This window comes from Nilaparvata lugens, chromosome 3 (genome assembly GCF_014356525.2).
Source record: "Nilaparvata lugens isolate BPH chromosome 3, ASM1435652v1, whole genome shotgun sequence".
NCBI classification, from domain to species: domain Eukaryota; kingdom Metazoa; phylum Arthropoda; class Insecta; order Hemiptera; family Delphacidae; genus Nilaparvata; species Nilaparvata lugens.
The window spans coordinates 90,449,299-90,473,244 of NC_052506.1; the positions used below are offsets into that span (position 1 = coordinate 90,449,299).

The 23,946-nt window shown below is 35.1% G+C and overlaps 1 protein-coding gene across 1 annotated transcript in view; it reads right to left on the reverse strand.

Moving 5' to 3' along the window:
- Positions 1 to 23,946, reverse strand: part of LOC111059209 (paxillin homolog 1) — a 444,946-nt gene that overhangs the window by 106,341 nt on the left and 314,659 nt on the right. Inside the window, 2 exon segments of the mRNA XM_039425022.1 lie at positions 8,375 to 8,547; positions 10,246 to 10,602. Coding sequence (XP_039280956.1) covers positions 8,375 to 8,547; positions 10,246 to 10,572 — 500 coding nt within the window. The 5' untranslated portion in view covers positions 10,573 to 10,602.

Sequence of the window (23,946 nt, forward strand, 5' to 3'; positions counted from 1 at the left end):
TAATCGTTCCACTCGTATGTGCGTTCATTTAATTATATAAGCACGTCAACAACCTCATCTTTCCTGTTGTCTGTTAATTTCTCCTTTCCACGCAATCAGTTTGTTGAAGTATGAATCCATTCTATTGATAATTATAAATTCCGGAAATCCTCTGTTCATGAGTCAGTTTTTGCTTGCAATATTCAGTTGATTCATTTAAATTTTATAGATATGATCCTATATTTGTGAAACACTTTTTCCAATAACCAATTGATTTTGTTATAGTCCTTTTACTGATATGGACTTCAAAAGACTTCTATAGACTTAATTGGAAAGAAGATAATATGCTATTATTAACCTGTTATTGTAAAATGTAAGTTATGAATAAAATTGAGAAATTCCTATAAAAACTGTTGGTTGGTCAATATTGTATTGATGGTTATCGATCAATGAGTCTCCTCCAACTAAGTAGATACTTAAACTAATCAATCTATCTTATTCAACTACCATTTTACTCTAACTCACTCCCTTTTATCCGACTGTTTCCCTATATCTCTTCCACTTCCTCATTCACTTTTCCAAACTTTACTCATCAACCACCATTCTATTTCATTCTCTCTCATTTATCGTACTGTTTTCCAAACTTGATTCTCTATTTAAATTGAAAGGGAATAAGGGAGTGAGGGTGTTTTGAATTGAATAGTAGAATTCAATTCAAAACACCCTCATTCTCTTATTCTCTTTCTTCCACTCTCTCAATCTATTTCTCCCACTCTCTCAACCATCCCCCCACTCACACTTTCTCACCCCTCTCTCTCCATACTCACTCTATATTATCCTACCGTTTCTCTATATTTCCATCTATTCTACTTTCTCAAACCACTATTCTATTCCATTCTCTCTCACTTACCCTGTTTCTTCAACTCTCTCACTCTTCCCCCCCCACTCCCACTCACTAACCCCTCTCACTCCCTCGCTCTTGCTCTCTCTCTCTCTCTCTCTCTCTCTCTCTCTTCTCTCTCTCTCTCTCTCTCTCTCTCTCTCTCTCTATAAATAAATAAATAAATAAATATATATATATCTTTCTCTCTCTCTCATTGATATGTCCATAGCTCCGCCAATTTATGTAGATGCATAACAATATTATCTATTTTATCTATAGTTATTACAAATTGCTTTTTTTCACATCATATACAGCTCAATAATTATATTCTTAATTTATATTTTGTAAAATAATCTGTAATTTTGCTATATTGTAAGCTATTGTATATAAGTGTATAAGCCAGTATATATTGTAATCTACATAACTAAAGTACTCAATCAATCAATCAATCATTCAATGTAAATTATAATATAATTTTATAAGACAGTAAATATTGTGACATACATGAATTAAGAACTGTAATCTAATCACTCTATCACTCTCTCTCTCTCTCTCTCTCTTCAATTCATCTTTTCTTGTGTCGGCCTGTCGTGCTTGGAATTCCTTACCATATAATTTGTTACAAATCAATTCATTGGAAAGCTTCAAGAGAAATTTGTTCATGTATCTACTCGAGGGTAGGGTCTGAATTATTATCCTGTTTGTTACTTTCTTTTTTATTCCATCCCCTTGCGTTCACTCATAATTGCGTTCAGTTCATAATTTGTTCATCCATGATAATGATAACAATTTCTAGCACTATTCTTCTCAACTTCACTTGCTGTCACTTATTCCTTTTGACAGATTGATTGTCTTCATATTCTCTTTTCATTCAAATCTTCAACATCTTTCTATTGATGAATATTCTATTCTTCTTCCTCCTGTCTTTTCCTTTTTTTCTTTTTTTCCTTTCTTCTTCACTTCTTTATACTCATCTGTTCTCTTCGTTATGCATAATTTATTCTCAATTGTCCATGTAATATGTATCAAGCTTTGCATATCAGTTCCTTTCTCTGTTAATTATAATTTAATTATTTGTAGCTTAAATCTATACTTAATTTTTCTTGTAATTTGTTGAGTTTCAATGTAATAAGCAATATTCTTTTGTTTGTTTCTTATCAACTAGTGTTTGCCATAGGTCTTACCAGACCTGGCAACGTAAGATGTAAAATAAAATATCAAATATCTCTCTCTCTCTCTCTCTCTCTCTCTCTTCCTCACATAGTCTTTCTCTCAATACAGTCTCCTACTGCAACTCACTCACTCTCGCATTCACTGTCTACAGCAATTGCTAGCGAAATTTCATTCCTCTCCCAGACCTCCTTCCATCACTACCACACCTCCACAGTTAACACATTCACCAACTTGCACTGTATATGATTGTGTGTGTGTGTGTGTATACGAGCCTCAATCGCACCCGCAGGCACGCCCGCACCCGAAAGAGCGCGTGCCCCAGCTACACAAAACCGATCTAATGAATCTCGTTAGAGAGACTTGGGCTTCGTCCATCCATCGTCTTCTGCTGCTGCTTGTTATGGCTCGATTCACTTACATCTGGCAGCAATCCTTACGTATAGAATCAATGCCTCCCATTCAACCAATGCTGCTTCCCATTGTGGTCTTATCTGCATCTATCCATCATTTTCGTTAGTCGAAAAACATGGAGACTCGAAATTTGCCTCCATTCAATGCGGTGGTGTGATTGTGCATTTCATACGAATGCGATTTGAATAATTCACTAAATGAATTGGGAGTGATTGTTTTCGTGTGAAATGTTGAGGTTGAATTCATATTAATTCATATAAATAGATTTATAATTTTATTGTCATTCAACTATTGAAATCCGGAATATCGGAAATGTGAGGGGAATTGTAGTATTATATAATATTAGAGAGTTATGGAAGGGTTGGAGACACGGGAAGGAGATGATCAGGATTTTGTGGAGGAGATGGCTGAAGAAGGGGAATGCTGACCCCATATGATTGAGATAAGGCTTAACCAGAGACGAAGAAGAATTGATTGATTGATTGATTGATTGAGTACTTTATTTATGTAGATTACAATATATACTGTCTTATACACTTATATACAATAGCTTACAATACAGCAAAATTATAGATGAATTCACATGATATAGACTAAGAAAATAATTGTTGAACTGTATATGATATGAAAAAGCAATTTGTAATATAATAACTATAGATAATAATTATATTGTTATGCATCTACATAAATTGGCGAAGGTTTGGACATATCAATGTCCATTCTTCGGAAAGAATATTAAAAATATCCTCCCCACTAACTCTCTACCAAGAACAGAGAGTTATAGAGTTAATTAAGAGTGAGAAAATCCGAATATGATTGTTTCTGTATGAAATGTGTAGGTTGATGTGATATTCAGCTGTGAATAACAAATAGTGAGTAGTTTTTGATTTTGTATTAACATTTTTTAAATGAGAGCAATATTTCTGAAGTTTTTAATTTATTGTGATACATTCTGTGATTCATTTAGAGTAGAAAATCAACCTTCAAAATTCAAAATTTTGAATCATCATTCCTGGACCGAAAATCAAGTAACGAAGCAGGAGTGTGTGATTACATAAACTTATCTTTTGGGCAACATTGACATTTTATCAAAATTTTTGGAGAGAAATAGTACAGGCTCAGCCTAGTTTCTCCTCCAATTTCATAATTGTATTATGATTATAGTATTTTATACAATAAATGAAAAAAAATGATGGATTTTTTAGACATTTTGATCGCAACGATTATTTGCATAGAATCAAGAATTTGTTACATTGATATATTGCAATTAATTGATTCAAGAATAATATGGAATCCCATGCCTCTCAAGGTACTTCGAAAATCAATAAGTGCGAGAAATATTGCTATGCCGAAAAGATGAACAATCATCAAATAATCAATTCATGATAATCCATATTGAGGATCATAATTTATTTCATAATTATTAAATTGATAATTGATCTAGGGGAGATTGCAAAACTGGAGATAATTATAATACAATGATACTTGTAATCAAAAGGTGCGTACAGACTCTCGCTCTGCTCCGCAACCGAACGTCACTCCAGCAGAGCGATTGGTGATCGACCGGCGAGCAACAATGGTTCGACCGGGGAACGCGAGAAGATCTAACATCTTCCGTAACGTTCATGATGGGTGCGTGGGCGGCGCGACTGTAGTTCGATGGAGGAACGAGGGCGGTACGAGGGAGGAGCGTGCTCGGTGCGGGTTGGAAGAGCGTATATGTGTACGCAGCTTAATATTAGAGTTTCTTTTAAAGGTCTACCAATCAGAATATGGAGGTTCAGTATTCTTCTTATGATGAGAAACGCCTCGAATGTATACGAACATATATACGGTACATATAACATATGAACTAAATTATCAAAAAAAATAAAAACAAAAAATCTTGAAGTATAGATGGAATTAAATAGAGAATGCATTAATTTATTCAGATGCTGATTAATATATAACTATTATTTGACGAAAATCCTAAATAAATGCTGCAAATCACCCCGAAGACTTCTGCTACTGCAGACATTGACAACAGGGTTAACAGCTAGATGGAAATTCGATGAGAACTACTATCCAAAAATTAGTTGCCAGCCCGAAAATCGAACCCGGTACCTCCCAATTGCCAGTCAGGAATGCTTACCCTTACACCAAACTGACAATCTCTGGATAGCAGCGCTCATCATTAGTTCCCGGGTTGGCAACTAATTTTTGGATAGTAGTTCTCATCGAATTTCCATCTAGCTGTTAACCCAGTTGTTAATGTCTGCAGTAGCAGAAGTCTTCGGGGTGATTTGCAGCATTTATTTGGGATTTTCGTTAAATAATAGTTATAATCTTGAAGTACCCTTCCTTTTAAAAACTTTAAAATAGTTCAAAAATTAGTTTCGACACTTAGGACATTTGAACATACGAACATAATACGGTAACGTACGTTCACGCTCTACGTACGTCATCTACGTATATTCTTCATTTTCCGTCAGAGTGTGGCTTTAGAAATGACGGAGCTCGCTAACATATATTTGGAGTGATGACCTCTACTCAGTGTGTCAGAGTTCAAGTAGGGAGGGTTAAAACATTTTTCCCATTCTCATTCTCGTTCTTCTTCTTCTTCTTGCATCTCCTTCTTCTTCTTCTTCTTCTTCTTGCATCTCCTTCTTCTTCTTCTTCTTCTTCTTCTCTTCTTCTTCTTCTTCTTCTTCTTCTTCTTCTTCTTCTTCTTCTTCTTCTTCTCTTCTTCTTCTTCTTCTTCTTGCATCTCCTTCTTCTTCTTCTTCTTCTTCTTCTTCTTCTTCTTCTTCTTCTTCTCTCTTCTTCTTCTTCTTCTTCTTCACCTTTTTCTTATTTTTTTTCTTCTTCTTCTTTCTACTTTTCTCATTAATCTTCATTTTCTACTTCCTCATATTCTTCTTTTTATCTTCTTTTCGATCTTTTCTGGAGGGATGGCGAGAGATGAGTGGAAATCTCGATCAGATGTTCCATGGAAAAGCGGACGCCTGGCGTGGTGTTTCGTCTGCAATCAGCAGCACAGTGGAGTTTAGAGGGAGGAATGCTTGCTGCATTAACACTTCCAAAACGTGCTTCAGCTTAGCCTCTTCCTGATTTCCTCTTTCTCATTCTCTCACGTCATCCTTTTCTCTGGTCACTTATTCTACCTGGTATTCGTCTATATCTTTCAAATCTTCTCCATTTTTCCCTTCATCTCTTCCTTCTTCACCTCACTGCTATTTCTTCATGATTTTCGTTCTTGTAGTATTTTGTCTTCTCCTTCATCTAATTCTGATCATGGTTTCTCTCTTCTTTTTTATTCATCTTTCATCATTCTTCTTATTCTTCATATCACTGAATTTCCATCATTTTCTTGATCTTTTTCACTGTTCTCCACTGTTCTTCATCTAATTCTCTTCTAGGTCTATCTCCCTCCTTTCTCTCGTTTTTCATCGTCTTTAACCTTTTCACCGTTCTTCATTTAATTATCTTCTAGATATCTCCCTCCTTTCTCTCGTTTTTCATCGTCTTTATCCTTTTCACCGTTCTTCATTCAATTCTCTTCTAGATATCTCTCTCCTTTCTTTCGTTTTTCATCGTCTTCATCTTTTTCACCGTTCTTCATTTAATTCTCTTCTAGGTATCTCCCTCCTTTCTCTCGTTCTTCATCTTGAGCTTTCTCTACTCTCCTATTCTATCCTTTTTCTTCTTATTTCCGGATTCCTTCAGTCATTCTCATTTCTTTTCTTCATCTATCTTTTTCTATTATCTTACTAAGCATTGCTCATGAAGATTCATCTTCCTTATATCCTCCCCTCGCTTCTTGGAACTCTGTACTATTTAAAACTATGTTTCTGTTTTTTTGTTTCTATTCTTCCTGTTTCTCCACCCCTCATCGTCAAACATCTCGTTTTCCTCAACATCAATGCAAATACGTTCTCCCAAAAAAATGTTTTCTTACCTCTCTCATCTCTAATTATCTTCCAGCTCTCATCTACTTTTCCTTTCCTGTATTCATGTGAATTTCCCTCTTCAATCATTTGCTACTTCCTTTTCAATCATTACAGCTACATTTTCTCCTCTTCACTCATTCTTCCTCTATCTCCTACTTCTCTTTACCTCCCTCGTTCTCCTCCACCACCTCATACACTTCTATTTTTCCAGTATATTTATTTCTCTCTCCATTTTCTCTCCTTTCTTCCCATATCTGGCTCTATGCTTTTCTTCTTACTCAATAATATGTGTTTCCAATTCTCAATACTTTTCTTCTCTTCCTTCATTCCATTCTTCTGATTCAATACTACTTCTTCCTTCTCCACCATACTCTTCTCCTACACCATCTCACACTCTATCTCTTCTCTTTCCTCTCACCCCTCCTCACAGTCATCATCAACACCCCTTCCCCACCCTCACCAATAATCACAAAAGGGGATTCCCCCTGTTCATCAGACACCCTTTCCCACCACTACAGCACCCCACTTCCAAATCACCTATCTACTCTAAACGAACTCGAAACACATGACTACTCCCTCCCATTTCTTCTTCTCTCTCCCTCTAACTTACTCTTTTCTCTGACGTTCTCTCTCACCTGGCAATTTGAGCAAGGGGCCGAAGGTGATTGCTAATTGCAGGCGTGCGCTCTCTCTCTCACTCTCATTCCTAATATTAACAATTTGTATCAAAGTTATTCGATTCCGTCGGCTTCAGGGCTTTTTTGGAAGTCTGCCGCTCTAATTGGGGCACACCGCTTGCCTTGAGGCGTGTTCCAGACTCATGTTGTTTGTTATTCCAGCGCTTGAAATAGTCTCCAAATAGATTGCAATAGTTTCACTTGGTCTTGGAATAGTTCATGATCAAAATGTAGACTTGGGAGATGTATGTATATTCTACCGGCGATTCATTCCATCGATGAATGAATAAACTTATTTTTCACAAATGCACGCTCATACAAACGTGTTCAATAATTCCATCAATATATCATTCACATCTATAGAGAGGTCAACGTTGAGTCAGTTACACACACATTGATTTTTGTTCGTACGATATTTTACCTTCCTTATGAATTCTCAGATTGAACGGAGCTTGACTTATTTTGAACGACGAAACTGACTAAACATCATCTGTTTGAAATCACCTGTTTGGTCTGATAGAATTAATAAGGACGGCAGAATATCATACGAACAAAAATCGATGTGAGACTTTAGCTATCCTTATAGGGACAAGCTTTTCCTCTTCAAAATCGAAATATCTATACAATGAAAGAAGTATTAAAAATTGTTATCATTTGTCATGTGAAAAAATGTCTGTTCGAATCGATTTTGCGAATCACATTTTTCATTCAATTTTGTTTTATTTTTGTCTATAGTGAAATTTACGTGATAATGGCAGTATTGGATTGACAATGGTGTAGCTATCCTTTTCTATCATTCGATAAAGTAAATAACGCTATCCTATCCTAGATCCGCAATGTTGCCAGATAGTTTTTCAACAATTTAATGTAATTGATCATCAAAACATTAAATCTCAATTATGAAAATCCATTATTTAATCACTGAGAAATATATATCTTCTTGACGATTGAAATATAACTGAATATTATTATGAACTGTTAATATACATCAGATTCACCAGTTCCAGCTATTTTCTCTAGAAGGCAGAGAATCGGCAACGTTAGTCACAAAGTTGTAAACATGTTTCAACACCTATGGTGTCATCTAGTGTGACAATTCAAAACTGACATTTATAGACTATATTGTACTGTTATATTATGGATGAATATCACTATATATCAGTATCTGAAATCATCTAATTTATTCACAACACACAAAAATACAATGAGAAAAAGCTATATACTACAAAACAATAATTATTACAATAACAGTATCAATGAAAAGTATCATTGAATTATGAATTATATTTGTGCGAAGTTTTGTGTCATTGAGAATGACTGACCTGATATAGTCGTTTTTGCAGAGAATCATGCCGGCCTTGGTGAAGCAGGACGATCCAATCTCGGCGAGTACGCAGCCGCAGCAGCTGCACTTCAGGCAAGAATTGTGCCAGTAGCGGTCCAGCGCATGCAGCAGAAACCTTTCCACTATTTTCCCGTTGCAGCCGGCGCAAACCTTAAATAAAACAATCAAAATTCACTGAAAAAGACGTAATAATTTATTTTCAAGCAAAAATCCAAATTAAATGCTGTATATCACCTACTTCTGCTACTGCAAATATTGACAACAGGGTAAACAGCTAGATGGATTTCTGGAAGCAGAAGTCTTCGGGGTGATTTACAGCATTTAATTTGGATTTTCGTTTAATAATAAACTATTAATACATTATAAATATACTAGAAAGTGAATTTCCACTTAATAATTTCCGAAATAATAAACACAGAAAAAGAGCCGTAGAGGCATGGCTGAACTTGAATTATTTCCAATCGTTGACTTTCATACAATAATCAACTTCATATTATAAATGATATTTTCGAACACTTCATACGCTAAATTCAATTTTATATATTACATCCCTGATTAAGCTAATTTACGACTCACACTGGCGCACAAGGAATCTTCCTTTTGCCGGTGTTTTTGCCTCACCTACTGTTACTTATGCATGTGAACATAAATTAAATCTTCATTTTATAACTATCATATTTATAATAAAAAGGATATCATTTCGTTATTTTATCTAATTGAATAAATTTAAGAGAAACAAGATACTATCATGCATAGAAACAGTATCTGTAGCTCCAGTATTGATTTAATAACATAAGCGTATCTTTCTCTCGTCCTGATTCAACAATAATTAACTTCAGTTTCCTTGTAATCAGTTTTCAAGAACGCGGAAATCGGAACGCTTGATTGATTTCTGTGTGAACATAGTCGGATGTATTGAGATATATGTAGAGGTATGAGATACAAGTATGATCATTTATGCGTCTACATTCCCTCGTTTATTTCAGGTGCTTATATGATCAGACAATACAGAAATACATGCATGAATGTTTGTTTCCTCATACATTTCAAATACACAGCCTACACTTGTAATGACAGCTCAATATAAATAGTTTATTGCATTTTCAATTTTATTTGGAATACTTTGACGTCAGAATCTACCAGCAATCCTTTAATGTTATCTGACATGGGAAAATATAGTGATGTACTATTTTGTATGAGAATACTTCGACGTCAGATTCTACGAATGATCCGCTAATGTTATCGATGATCTAATGAGAGAAAGAATTGGCTAAGTTCGGGATAGGAAATTCACGAATGACGCATCATCACGTCCGAACTACTGGACTGATTTACTTGGAGTTTTGCATATAGATTCTCAATTTACCGAGGATGATTATAGGCCAATTTCAAATATTATTCGTGATGTTAGTAGGTCAAGTTTTCAGTTAGTAAAGTTTTAAATTAGACTCTTGCGGAGCACGAGTTACCTGTTAGTTTGATATAAAATAACACCTGATAAAATCACTTTACTTATATGGGCTACTTCATTAAAATTCATAGAAACAATATGAAACTTGTAGTACCCTTTTAAACATTTTTTAAATGTTTTGAAGCTTTTAAAATGTTTGAATAAAAGGTTACTACAAGTTTTATATTGTTTTTATTAACACCTGATGTTATGTGATATTTTGTGTGTAATTTCTAGTTTTATGAACTTGACGTTATTTTAGTCCGATGATTTTGTTGAGAATAAAATTCTATATATTTATTCAGTGTGAGATTGATACAAGAAAGGATGCTCCATGGTAGAGTGGTAAACTTTCATCTATGAAAATATTGGAACTGAAGCAGATACAATCAACTAACCTTGACAGCGGCACAGTTCTGGTTGTTGTTGTTGTTGCTGGTACTGTTGTTGTTGTTATTGTTGTTCATATGGTGATGATGATGGTGATGATGGTGGTGGTGGAGGGGGTGTTGGTGCAGACTGTTGGTGAAGTGTGCCCCGTTGCTGAGAGGGTGCGGTCCCCCCTGGTTGCCTGGGGGTGGCCCACCGTAGGGACCGCCACCACCACCCTGCACTCCGGGGCCTCCTCCGTCGGGACCCCCAAGGCCTCCCCCGGGCGAGTGCGAGGGGGACACCAGGTCTGGGCCCCCTCCCACCCCCCCGTAACTGTGGTAGTGTGTGTTCATTGTTGTCGTAGTGGCAGCCAGCTTGCAAGTCTGAATAACATACAGAACAAAAAAAAAATGGTTACAAAATGACAAACTTGAGACAAGACAGAAATACTGTATTACATTCCATTTATTCATTGAAAAATAAATTAGAAAAATAACAAACATGGTGGGTGCTAGACGAAAATATTTCATTTTTTGTTATTATCATCCCGTAATTATTATCATTTTGTTATTATTATCAGCACCCAAAACTTTGGTTACAAAATTTCAAACTTGAGACAAGACAGAAATACTGTATTTCATTGGATTTTTTCATAGAAGAATAGGTTAGAAAAATGACAAACATGGTGGGAGCTAGACGAAAATATTTCATTTTTTGTTATTTTTACCCAAAACTTTGGTTACAAAATGACAAACTTGAGACAAGACAGAAATACTGTATTTCATTCGATTTATTCATAGAAGAATAGGTTAGAAAAATTGCAAACATGGTGGGTGCTAGAGGAAATATTTCATTTTTTGGTTATTTTTATCAAAAAAAAAAAATGGTTACAAAATTACAAACTTGTGACAAGACAGAAATAGTGTATTACATTCCATTCATTCATAGTAAAATAGGTTAGAAAAATGACAAACATGATGGGTGATAGACAAAAAAAAATTTATTTCATTAATGATTGATTCCTACTCAACAACCGTGAGGAGACGCCTTTGGTCATTTTGCTCTACTCTTGTAATACCTTGATATTTTAAAATCAACTTTTCAGAAGTTCAAATAGTATTCATGACAGGAGTTATGGAGTTAAAGAGTCATGACAGGAGTTAAGGAGTTTGTATTACTCCAAACGTCCATACAATCAAAACTTATAGGATCTTAGGATAGATTGTAGGTTCATTCGATCCTGATAGATTATTTGTCATCACATTACTTGAAGAATCATCAAACGTTTGGAAAACACCAGGAGCAGTCAACCATACCCCATTATTTTTTATACATAGACACTGTTCTATGTTTCCTCAATTTATGTACACATCTTACAATAATTTTAGTTTTTGAGATGTTACAGGTATTCAAGCATCTGAAGATTCTTCATCAACGATTGCAAATGGATCTGCAATGAATACATAATATCGTTTTGATAGGTGGCAGCAGTACAAGTTATACACATCAAAAATAGGAATTGAAAAATCAAAGTAGCATTTTTAACATTCATTTTTAAATTTTTACAACATTTTCCAACTTTGAAGTCATTTTCAAGTGAAAATCTTCATTTTTATCTTGATTGTATGAAAACACAAGTAATCCATGTTCACATGCAAGTGAACATGTACATTACATATACAATGTACCTTTTCAAAGTACCTTCACAAAAGTGCTACATATTTTCAATTCACAGCTACTGAAATTGAAGGTGATTCAATACACGAAGAAAATGTTTGCAACGCCAAATTGTTTCTGAAGCACATCAACTACTCATTCGAAGGAAATCGTTCGAATTGAAGACCCGAGAAAGAATTGTTTTGTTTTCTGACCAACTACACCCCATATTTATATTTATGGCAAGGGGGGAAAGATTGAAGGTAACCTATCATTGGTAGCAGAAGGGAACAGCAGTCAAACTAAAGACTAAAGACCTCGACTATTAAATATGAATTAGGCTTCTAGCCTATAGCAGGCAGGAGGCTAAAGCTAAAGGGCCATCATGAGGCATTGGCCTTAGCTTGGACGCGCGTAAAGTATTTCTTTCCGTGACACAAGAAATAAAATGAACAGCTATAATTTTGAGAGCAGTTAGGTTGGTGAAACAAGAATGGGGAGGAGAAGATGATGAGGGGGGGGGGAAAGGTCTAGAAGAAGTTGGGGACTCGAGGAATCAGAAAAATGAGACAAAGAAGAAGAAGCAAGAAAAGAAGATTGAAATAAGCTTTTGAGTACTGTAGGATCTGCTGAACATTAACCTTTTCAATAATTCATTTTACGCTTGTCAAGACATAATGTCGACATTACAGTACCTCTTTTCAATTTATAGGTGTTATGGTAGAAGAGTCGTATAAATTCAATTGGTCAATCAATTGCGAATTCAATTAAAATTTTTCAACTCCGCTATTTAAATCTGGTGGATTTCCGAGCAGTATTCACTAATTCGATATTAGTAGTTCCAAGTGACACGATCAGTAGTATTTTAGTCACATTCCAGTATTTTCAGGTGGCATTCCAGTCCAAGTCGAATCCTTTAACATTTTTAACGGTTTAAAATGGAAATTCAATGATTATATCAATGAAATCTATGATCATTCTTATCGCAAGAGAATTATATTGCCGGTTGCACAAGAATCTATTAGTTTAACCATGATTGAATGAAGGTTAAATGCCACAATCAGAGAAGCACAATTGTTTGATCAGCACTTAATCAAGGTTAAATTTCATAGAATGTTTGATAGTTTATGAGAAATTGGAAATTGATTATCGTTCCCAACATAATTATTTTGTTCTTTTCCAAAATGTTGCAGCATATTTTGAAACTTATCTGATTGTAGGTAACTTTGACTTGTTTTTCAAAATGTTGCAGCATATTTTGAAACTTATCTGATTGTAGGTAACTTTGACTTGTTTTTCAAAATGTTACAGCATATTTTGAAGCTTATCTGGTGTTAGGTAACGTAAACCTATCACTGGTTGACTTGAACTTTCTAGCTCATATTTATATTGGAGTTGATTACTCTATTAATACAATAATTACATCAACCCCCACAATGTTATTAGTCTTGAATTGATCTTCCGCCATCTTTATCTCGGTAGCAAAGCAATTATCTACCTCCACTCATTTATAGGAACTTTTTCATTATTCTGGTAGAAGGAATCAGCCTTTGAAGTATCACAGGATCCCCCAGGAAACCCCTATAGACGAATGACACTAACACTGTTAATTATTTTGTATTTCAAGAGAGACGACTGTGTTACGAGTGACTTAACAGACTCGTTAGATCCGTTCCAGCTTCATTAGAGAACGGCTACAATATACAGTGTGTATGTACAACATTTAAATGAGAGGGCCATGATCATTAAAATAGTCACGATAATAATTATATTGCAAAATACACGGCTCTCGGGTGGGAAGGAGAGGGAGAAGTTGAAAGGGAATGAAGTAAAGGAGTAGAAGAAGAAGAAAAAGAGAAAGAAGGAGGAGGAAGAGAAGAAGAGGAAGGAGACGACAACGAGGAAGGAGATAATTGAAATAGATAGAATTGGAAGAAACAGGATGAATTGAAAGCACTGTTCCCTAGGATTTGTGAGCAAGATAATACGATGACTGGAAGAGAGCAAGAGAGGATGACAGAGAAGGTGGAGGATAATGAGAATTGGTGTGTGCGTGAGAGAGAGAGAGAGAGAGATGAAAACATGTAAGGAAGTGGGTAGAGCCAGAAATACGTCGATTTAATGAGGTATATTTCCAGCATTCTTGGAAAAGCTTGATGCTGTAATGAGTGCATATCAGAAAGAAAGAGAGAGAAAGAGAGAGAGAGAGTGAGTGTGTGTGTGTGAGAGAGAGGAGGAGAAAGAGAGTGAATATGAGAGGGAAAGTGAGAGAGAAGAGGGAAGAAATAGAGAAAGAGTGAGTGGTTGATAATTTAGAAAGCTTCAAAGCAGTGTTGTTGGTTATGGAAATTGAAAATACTATCACTGTACATTGATTTCCTTATTCCCAATCACCAATGTTTCATTGCATTATTAATTATTAATCATAAATATGTCATAATCATTAATCAATGTCTTTGTTGTCTCCATTGACATCCTCAATATCAGTAACAGTTATTATTGTAGAGAACAACCGATTGATGAAACACAATATCATAATGTCAAAAAATAACAACCCTTCTCATAATTTGACTTGTTTCAAGGTCTGCTCACTATTTATTTCTACCTGGTTCCCATTTTATCAGGATAGCATTGCCAAGAATTATAATTTTTCCCTCGAACAGCTCAATAAGTAGAAATAATAATATAGAACTTATAGATAAACAAGCTGAACATAAGGACATATAGTCCAGTGGACTTGAAAAGGGGGTGTGCTTGCAAGTTATTGCTTCAAAATAGAATGAGTCAGGTGTACCTGAAAATCTATATGAGATAGAGCGTTCAACCTCATCTAAGATTGTAGAGCACAAAAATACGCTCCGAAGGATTTTGAATTATATATCTAAATGGTAGATTGTTACCATCAGAATTTATTTATTTTTTAATTTTACTCATCTTTGAAAAATCAAAACTCAGTACTCATTGGAGATAGAGATTTCCAAATGATCTCATTTTATTAAGAATTTTATAATCTAAAAGAAAAAACCAGAGCGAATTTTTCTGTCCGATTACTGGATCTGGCAGAAGTAGCTGAAAAATGGAAAATATACCGAAAATACGAGGATTTTGTGCCATTCTGTATCTAGCACAAGGGAATTTTGCATGAAGAAATTGGTTCTGGACTTCTCTAATGTACCCTTATAATGTATTAAAGAATCAGAACTACAATTTGAATTGCAAGCACCAATGTATATAGTGACTGGACCAATATAAGTGGATAATACGTATAGATAAGATAGATTAGTATTTGAATCCGTATATTTATTTATTTATTTATCACATTGTACAAATACATAACATGAGGAAAGGCACAACAGGCTCATGCCCAAAACTGTCCCATTTCCAATTTATACTACTGTACACTGTCCAAATCAAAATGTTGGTTATGTCACTTTCACTTTTCAAAATACAATTTACACTCTTAAATACTCAGATAGAGAAGCAAATTTTGAATCAGATAGAAAGAAGAAGAAGAAGAAGAAGAAGAAGAAGAAGAAAAAGAAGAAGAAGAAGAAGAAGAAGAAGAAAAGAAGAAGAAGAAGAAGAAAAAGAAGAAGAAGAAGAAGAAGAAGAAGAAGAAGAAGAAGAAGAAGAAGAAGAAAAAGAAGAAGAAGAGAAGAAGAAGAAGAAGAAGAAGAAGAAGAAGAAGAAGAAGAAGGGGGAAAAGATGAAGAAGAAATAGCGTAGGCGGCGGTAGCGACAAAGGCCTTAGTAATGAACACTGATGAAGCCATTCACCGATTTCCACACTCTCCTTCACCCCTTACGCGGGTAGCAACCCCTGCCAATGATGCACCCCCCGTGAAAATGTCCGGCCGGGCTCGTTAGTGTGGCTCGACAGTAGCGCTACTAGCGGCAGTCGGCGGACAATTTCAACTCAACTCAACTCACTTCAATAACTATTTAATCAGCCAACCAAAGCCCAATAATTAAGCGCATTCACACTCCGCGGGCACATAACCAGTTGAATTAACGCGTTGTCGTTGTCAACTGGTCAACAATTCAACGATGTTCCATTCATTTTTAGTTGCTACACATTCATTTCTAAATAGTTATACACTCACCAAACCAACAATATTTGTGCAAAATGAATTACTTCAAGGTTCGAATGCACAAAAGTCTGTTATATTCTGATCATGATGAAAATGCAGGAAGAACCAATCAGAGAGGTTTTTTTTGAAAAGGAACCTTCTCTAATATTGGTCCTCGTGCTATTTACTCACGGTTGAAATTCAACAGGCTTTTTTCAAAGAAACTTACTACTTTTTATCACTCATCAAATTTCTTCATTACCGTATTTCAAAAGTTGAGAAGTTGATATTGTGGTAATTATTCATATTTTGACAATTTCTTAGTCTTCTTATTCAATGGTATTTCAAAAACATAAATTATTTGTATACTACTGATAATTTGGTGGTAAAAAGACTATTCTATTGCATACACTGTACATCTTTTGATTTTCCAAAAAGAGAAAGATATAAGAAATCCTCGTTCCCGCACAAAATGTCTGAGGCTTATTGTCTGAATAAGATAGTCCACTTTGCAGTGGATTTTTCGTATTTTACAAGAAATTTACCGTATTCTACAAGTATAACGTGAAATAACGTAAAAAAATAGATTTCACGTAAAATGTGAAACCGCCAAGTGTGCTTCATCAGGGCTGAATGGATCCTCATAAGAAAGAATTAATTCCACTCTTTTCAGTATAAAAAGAAAAAAAACTATAATCTGCTTCAACGACCATTTGATTTTTATTCTAAACCAACTCATATAGTTTCGTTGATGCTCAACCCGTTCAAGTTAACCATTAACCGTTGACGAACCTCACTAGTTTCAACTGATCCCCGGAAACTACAAAAGTTGACTTGGGCATCTCACACCTTTCTAGGGGTTCCAACCCTTCTTTTCCTTTGACGGTGGTTCAACTCAACCGCATTAACTCACTGAATGTCATGCTTATTCGACTACATACACACATCCATCGCAGAAGGCCTATGTAGTGAAATAAATGAACTAACAGCTTTCACTCATTAACTGCATCGATAGTAAATTTGAAATTCAGAAAGAGTTCACTCAGTCGAGTTTTAAAATCGGTTGAAATAATAGTCAAAAGAGTTCATTGATGGATGAATATAGGTTTGTGTGTCATTTCCGTCCATAAAATTGACAAAGCATTAGTTGAGTTTAGTTCTATGCATTTGGAACTTAATGAGCAAGAAGTGATTGACTCAATTGTTCAGTAACTACCTTGTATGAGTAACGAGCTCTCAGTTGGAAGGGTGACCGTTTGAACCTGTTATTGTACGAAAGTTCAAATGATTTCAATAAACGAAGAATAGTGTACCTATGAATAAATAGATTTTATACAATTTTAAAAGGATACTCAAATTTCTAATTTTATTTATATAAATAGATTTAGATATCAATAGAATTAGATAAAAATATAGAAAGAATGAGTATAATCATTATGATATTAGAACTGATCTATGAATGAATTACCAATGAGAAACCTATTTCTATCATTGAATTTATGATTGAACGGATTATACTAAAATACGCATTTCATTAAACAACGGAGAGTATTAATTAGATAACATGAAAAACCGAAGTACGGGATGATCTTAAATTATAACACAATAGAAATTTCTAGTTTATTCTTCTACTGAACAAGATATCAGGGAGTAACCAATGCTATCTATAGGCCAACTTTGAAAACCACATCAAAAAGCTACAAAGCCTTGCTGGCTTGTGATTGGCTGGAGGCGTGGCTAGTGGAGGCGGAGCCTATCAATTGAACGACCAATGGTATTGCGAGAAGAGCTTACAGGCTGTCAAACAGTATTCTCTTCTCATTGGCCGTGAACTGAACGGATAAAATTAATATTTTATCCAATGCCGTTTCGATTGTTTATAAGAATTTCTTATATTTATTTGTCTGTGATGTATTATCTGTTCAAAACATAATATTGAATTAAATTTCATATCCAGTTCTATTATCTCTGGTTTGAACTTAGCCGATATATGTTTGAAAATTATAATTTGCATAAATTGAATTCCTTTTCAACTTCATATAGAACAATCGCTCATTGCATTATCGTCCTCAATCAAATTCTCCAGTTCATACTATGTGAAAGTAATGGCGTAGATGACTACAGTGTTATTTGGAAAGAAGTATTGAAGCCAGCATAATTCACGTAAATATGGAAATCGTATTCAATATGATCTTCCTTCTCTTCTGCTCCTAATCAATCTCCTCCTAATAACTCCTCCTCCTCCTCCTCTTCCTCTTCTCCTCAACCTCCTCCTCCTCCCCCTCATACTCTTTCTCCTCATCAACCTTCTCCTTCAGACCCAACAAATTCTGCTTCTGCTAATGGTCATACCTCCAGCTGCCACACTGAACTGATTCCTCCCTTGCATCAATATTAATGCTTCAGCTGCTGCTTGCATCCCACAAGTTGCCTCTTGCCACTTGCCTCTTGCAACTTGCCTCTTGCCACCTGCCTCTAGCAGCTTGGCTCTTGCCACTTGCCTCTTGCAGCTTGCCTCCTGCCACTTCCATCTTGCAACTTGCGTCCTACAACTCTCCTTGCAGCTTTCCTTTCCTCTTGCGACTCGCCTTCAAATCACTTGTCTGCTGTTTTGGCGGCCAATTGCTTTTTAATGCTTCCTCCTGCATTCATCCATAAAAGTGGCCACTTGTTTTGCACTTTGTGTCCTCTCTCTCACTCCCTAAGTTTTGCAACACAAATCAAACAGTCTTTGGAGGTAGTTCTAATGCAGGTGCAACCTGTTACCTGTTACTAATGGGATGAACGTTGTTTCATGGAAATCACAGTGATTTTTAAAATTATACTTACATAATTCCATAATTCAAACAATCACGAAACGTATCATCATGAGGGGGAGAGAAAGTAAAATAAGGAGGAAGACAGAAAAAAACTTCGGAGAAGACGCGTTAGGGAGGAGTAGAGTAAAATGTGAAAAGATTGATAAAGAATTTGAATATCAGAATACAATGAGCAGAATTACTTTTCTTGGAATAAGAAAAAGGGAGAGGAAGAGTGGAAGATAATTCAGCAAGTAGTACTTTTATTGTTCCAGAGACTGGTTTTTCCTTAATGTATATTAGTTTTAAAGCTTACTAGAATCAGGAAATTTTTTTGAACATCTAATAATTGTTATCAGGAATTTTGGATCGATATTGTGAGTTGTTTATAATAAATTGTTTTTTGGTCAATAAAAATTATTTGATTTGATAATTAGAAGGAGGTAAGTTAGTGAAATTAGAAGAATAAGTAAAAGTACTGGAGAGAATGAGATGGAAACTCGTTATTTTTTATAGTCAACAGAAGATAAAGAAGAAGCATGTGGAGAATCAAGATGAGGAACAAGACAATGAAAGAAATGAAAGAAAGAAGGAGCAATGAGGAGAAGACACGTTAGTTACGAGGAGACGAAGGAGAAGAATGAGAAGAAGCGAAACGAGGACAGGCTGTCCACCCATTTTAAAATAAAGAGTTCATGAGTAATTCCCGGTTTTCCAGAGTAAAATTTCAAATTTTCCATGTAGAGTATCCGAGCTATTTGAGGAACAAGATACATTCATAAAGAATTCATTATGGAAATCTCCAGTTTGATCTTCCATGACGTTTTGCGAATAGCATATTATTTGAATTTCCAAATATATTGCTAATTTTTTACAAGACAAGAAAATCGATGTTTTAAGATATTTTTTTAGGTTGGGTAGTTCAAAAAAATTGCCAATCATTATTGCTAGCCATCAAGTATTTTCTCATTTTGAGTTTATTTCACACTACTGTACACTTCTTAACTAAATTAATTGAAATTTATGGAAAATTCATGAGTAATTGTTAAAATTCATGATATTTTCCCCGGTTAGTAAAATCATGAGGAATTCAAGGTTCTCCCGGTTTTCCCAGTAGGTGGCTACCCTGGAGGAGCAAGACGATGAGGAGAATACAAGTTTCTTCAGGAGGAAAGAAAGGAGCAACAGTAGTAGACAATGAGGAGAAGACACGTTAGTGAGGAGGAGGAGGAGAATGCCCCCCCACTCCTCACCACACTGAGTGGCGCCTCACAACTCACAAATCAAATCTCAATCCGAATGACAAGTAGCAGCAATAGAAGCAACACAAGGGAAACACATTTATGTGATTGGAATATTCAGTGGTCCTACCCCCCTCACCCACCTCACCCATAGTCACATCTCCTCAAACGATGGTCCCCTTAAACTTCCCCCCCTCCTGCCAAGATGATAAGGGATTCCTCTGGAATCACTGCACTACTACACTGTCATCCACTGTTCTATTTCCCATTAGATTGTGTCTGTGTGTGAACGCTTAGCATTTCCAGGATCCTACAAATTTCACTTCTTTAAAATTCTTTTTTTTTTGTTTGCTCCTATAAGGTCCAGGCTTGTGCGAGATGAGTTGATTTCCAGCTTCAGTCACTATTATCAAATCATGCGGGACAGTTTGTTCTCCTCAATTCATATTTAATTATTGGTGGGTCGTTCTTGTTTGAAAAGAATCCCCGTTCGGGATGACCCTGAAAGATCCACAATTAGATTTCAAAGGTCATTGGTTCTCCTTGTCGAATTGGGAATGAAACCTCAGTATTTTAACAAAGTTGTGTTTCTTTGCTTTTCTTGTTTGAACCCAAACTCTGTTAGTGGGTCAACAGTATCTTCACTTGATCGTGATATTGGGATCGAGAGAAGATACGAACCAGGATTCTGAATGGATCTGATAGAAAAGCGAAATTTCTCGTGTATTTACAAACCTTATTCTACGATTGACCTTTTTGAACGTCACGTTTTCTTCAATATTTATTTGGGATTCGTGTGGTTTAATTCGAAAAAACCCTCTGAGTGTGGTTTACTTTATAGCTTATCGAGTAAATCCTCAGAAATACTCCGAAATTTTCTACATCTATCAATGTTTATTCAGATTTTTCCTCTTCTCTAGATAGGCTATCTTGAAAAGTTCAACTTTTTGAAAGTACACAAAGTTCAGTAATGCAAACTTTGATAGAAATTATGTCATAATAGAGGTAGATTTACAAACATGATGTAACTCTGTTGTTTGGGTGCTATTTTTCACGTTAGATAAGCTCCGCACACACATATCAATTATTTTTGTTCACGCGGTATTTTGCCGTCCTTATTAATTGTATAGGATTGAGCAAATGATTTCAAACATAAATATGATGTTTGCCAAGTTCCGTTTAATCTTATAGAATTCATAAGGACGGCAAAATACCGCGTGAACAAAAATTGATATGTGTGTGCGGGGCTATACGGTGTAAATTTTATTGGATTTTCATTCGTCGTCATCTTCTTTCAAGGTTTTGGCACAAAGATACCAGTTTCTTTATTATACCTAAAAATACTGGACATTGCCTCATCATCTCTGAGTAAATCAAGGGAAATTCACCACATAATTCATCTGATAGTGTGCTATTCCTCCAAATTTCAAAGTTACATTGCACTTTATACTGTTGAAAAACTCTAAAAGTCAGTTACACACACATCAATATGTAGATGTGCAATTTTTCGCTGTTCCTCTGACGACTACTATGTCCTGGATGAAATGGAAATTGACAAACATCATCAGTCTAATCTAATAAATTTTATAAGGACGCAAAAATCGTACTTCCAAAAATCGATGTGTTTGTAATATAATTGAATCATGATTTCAATCCAATATCTAAATTGGAATTTCGCTCATCTTTTTTCTATAACTCAATTTGAATTTTGTAGAGCTCTCTACAGGTTTATTGACTTCAACAATGTTTCCAAGTCTTTCAGACTTCCAAGAACCTTTAAACTGTTGCTAAACATAGACTATCACCTGCATTCTTCTGTAATTTGTTATTAATTTTATTACTTCAGTATGTGAAGTAATTACCACTAGGGTTGTAATTACCTCAGTATGTGAAGTAATGCTGGTTCATACTTTACTGCTGTCATTTTTTTTCACTGCTACTCAATGCTTTCACTTGATGCTTTCACAATGACTATTCTTACTACTATATTACATTGGGGAATCAACTCAGGAACAGACGTTCCCTCGAATCTAATAATCCCTAATCACTAAATTTCATGATAATACCTAAACTTAGAAATGCAAAGGTAAAATATCATTCGAAAAAACTGTTTTTTCAGACTTATTAGGAGTTGAACTCTGGAATGATTTTTATCACTGCTTCCACTTCAACCAATCAGCATTTCTCATGGATAGCATCAATGCCTCTCATTCGACCAATGCTGACAGAATAACGTGGATCTCACAATAGCGATTAATTTTAAGTGGAATAATTTCGTTTCCACCCAACTCTTATGTTTCCAAGTCTTCCAGACTTCCAAGAACCTTTAAACTGTTACTAAACATAGACTATCACCTGCATTCTTCTGTAATTTGTTGATTGTTGTATTGTGTAGAACATTTTATTTTGTGTTCTACTTTATTTTCACTTTGTAGCTTTTTGAGAATTACTGTTCTCTCTTCTTCGCTGATTTCCTTTATCTCCCTAGTTTCACAACCCAAAGATAATGAAGCTATTATACTATTTTTAAAGGTGAGCAGCCCAGACGCTTATGTTGTGTTATTATCTTTTATCAACAGTTTCTTTGTTTTATCTGTTCTACTCCGTGTGCTTTCGTCATGAAGTGAGACAAATATAATCCTAGAAGCGGAAAACCAGAGAGAGAGAGATTGATTGATTGATTGAGTACTTTATTTATGTAGATTACAATATATACTGGCCTATACACTTATATAAAATAGCTTACAATACAGCAAAATTATAGATGAATTTACATAATATATTTATTTATTATTTATTTATTCATTTATTGAATCATTCAGAATTACACAACTTACAGAAAAGTACCACAGGCTTATAAGCCCAAAACGGTTCCAATTCTAATTTATACAACAGTCCAAATGTAGCTAGGTTATGTTATAGACTAAGAAAATAATTATTGAACTGTATATGATACGAAAAAAGCAATTTGTAATAACTAAAGATAATATTGCATCTACATAAATTGGCGGGGCTTTGGTCATATCAATGTCCATTCTTCGGAAAGAATATTCCGAATATTCGCAAAGAGAGAGAGAGTGAGTGAGTAAATGATTTATTCGCTGCCTTTATCACTAGTAGTTCTGTGAACAGTAGACCTTACGCAGTTATAAACCACAGTCTCCTCTAATACTGTTCATCAGAGTAAATTATGTCCTGTTCTGTCGTGTCGGCGAGATATTGGTGTGTAAAAAATTAATGGCTGTTTGGGTTGTTGTACCGACGATGCTAATAGTTTGTTGTTAACAACATACTATGCTACTACTATAACTACAAGCTTACAGATTTGAAAGCAGAGAAAAGTCGGGAGAAAATACTATGCTATCAATTGCATGCCTCATTAAATGCAATTAATAGTCCACACGACAGCTGATTTTTTACCAAGTTACATTGAGATATTCATTGCATGCAATTTATAATCCACTCGACAGCTGCTTGATGATGAACAATTCTATAGTCTGATTTTTACTCTAATATTGGTGTATGAAGAAGGCTCCTTTTCCTTTTATATTATCCTTGAAATGCAAAATTTCCAAAAACCGTGTATAATACGTCGACGCGCAATTTAAAAAGGAACATACCTGTCAAATTTAATGAAAATCTATTACCGCGTTTCGCCGTAAATGCGGAACATATAAACATATAAACCTAAAGAGAAATGCAATACCGTCGACTTGAATCTTAGACCTCACCTCGCTCGGTCAATAAACCTGGGAGTGCGAAGTTAGGGCGCAACCAGCACTCTTTTACACTTACCCCTCCATACAATATTCTAAGTTAAACGGAAACAAAACATCATAAACCCATAGATTATGAGTTTAAAGAAAACAACATAATTTCAACAATAATAATAGAAAAGGAAAAAACTCTCTCAATTAGCAAATTAAAAAAAATAACTGAAATTTCTATGGAATTTAAGTTTA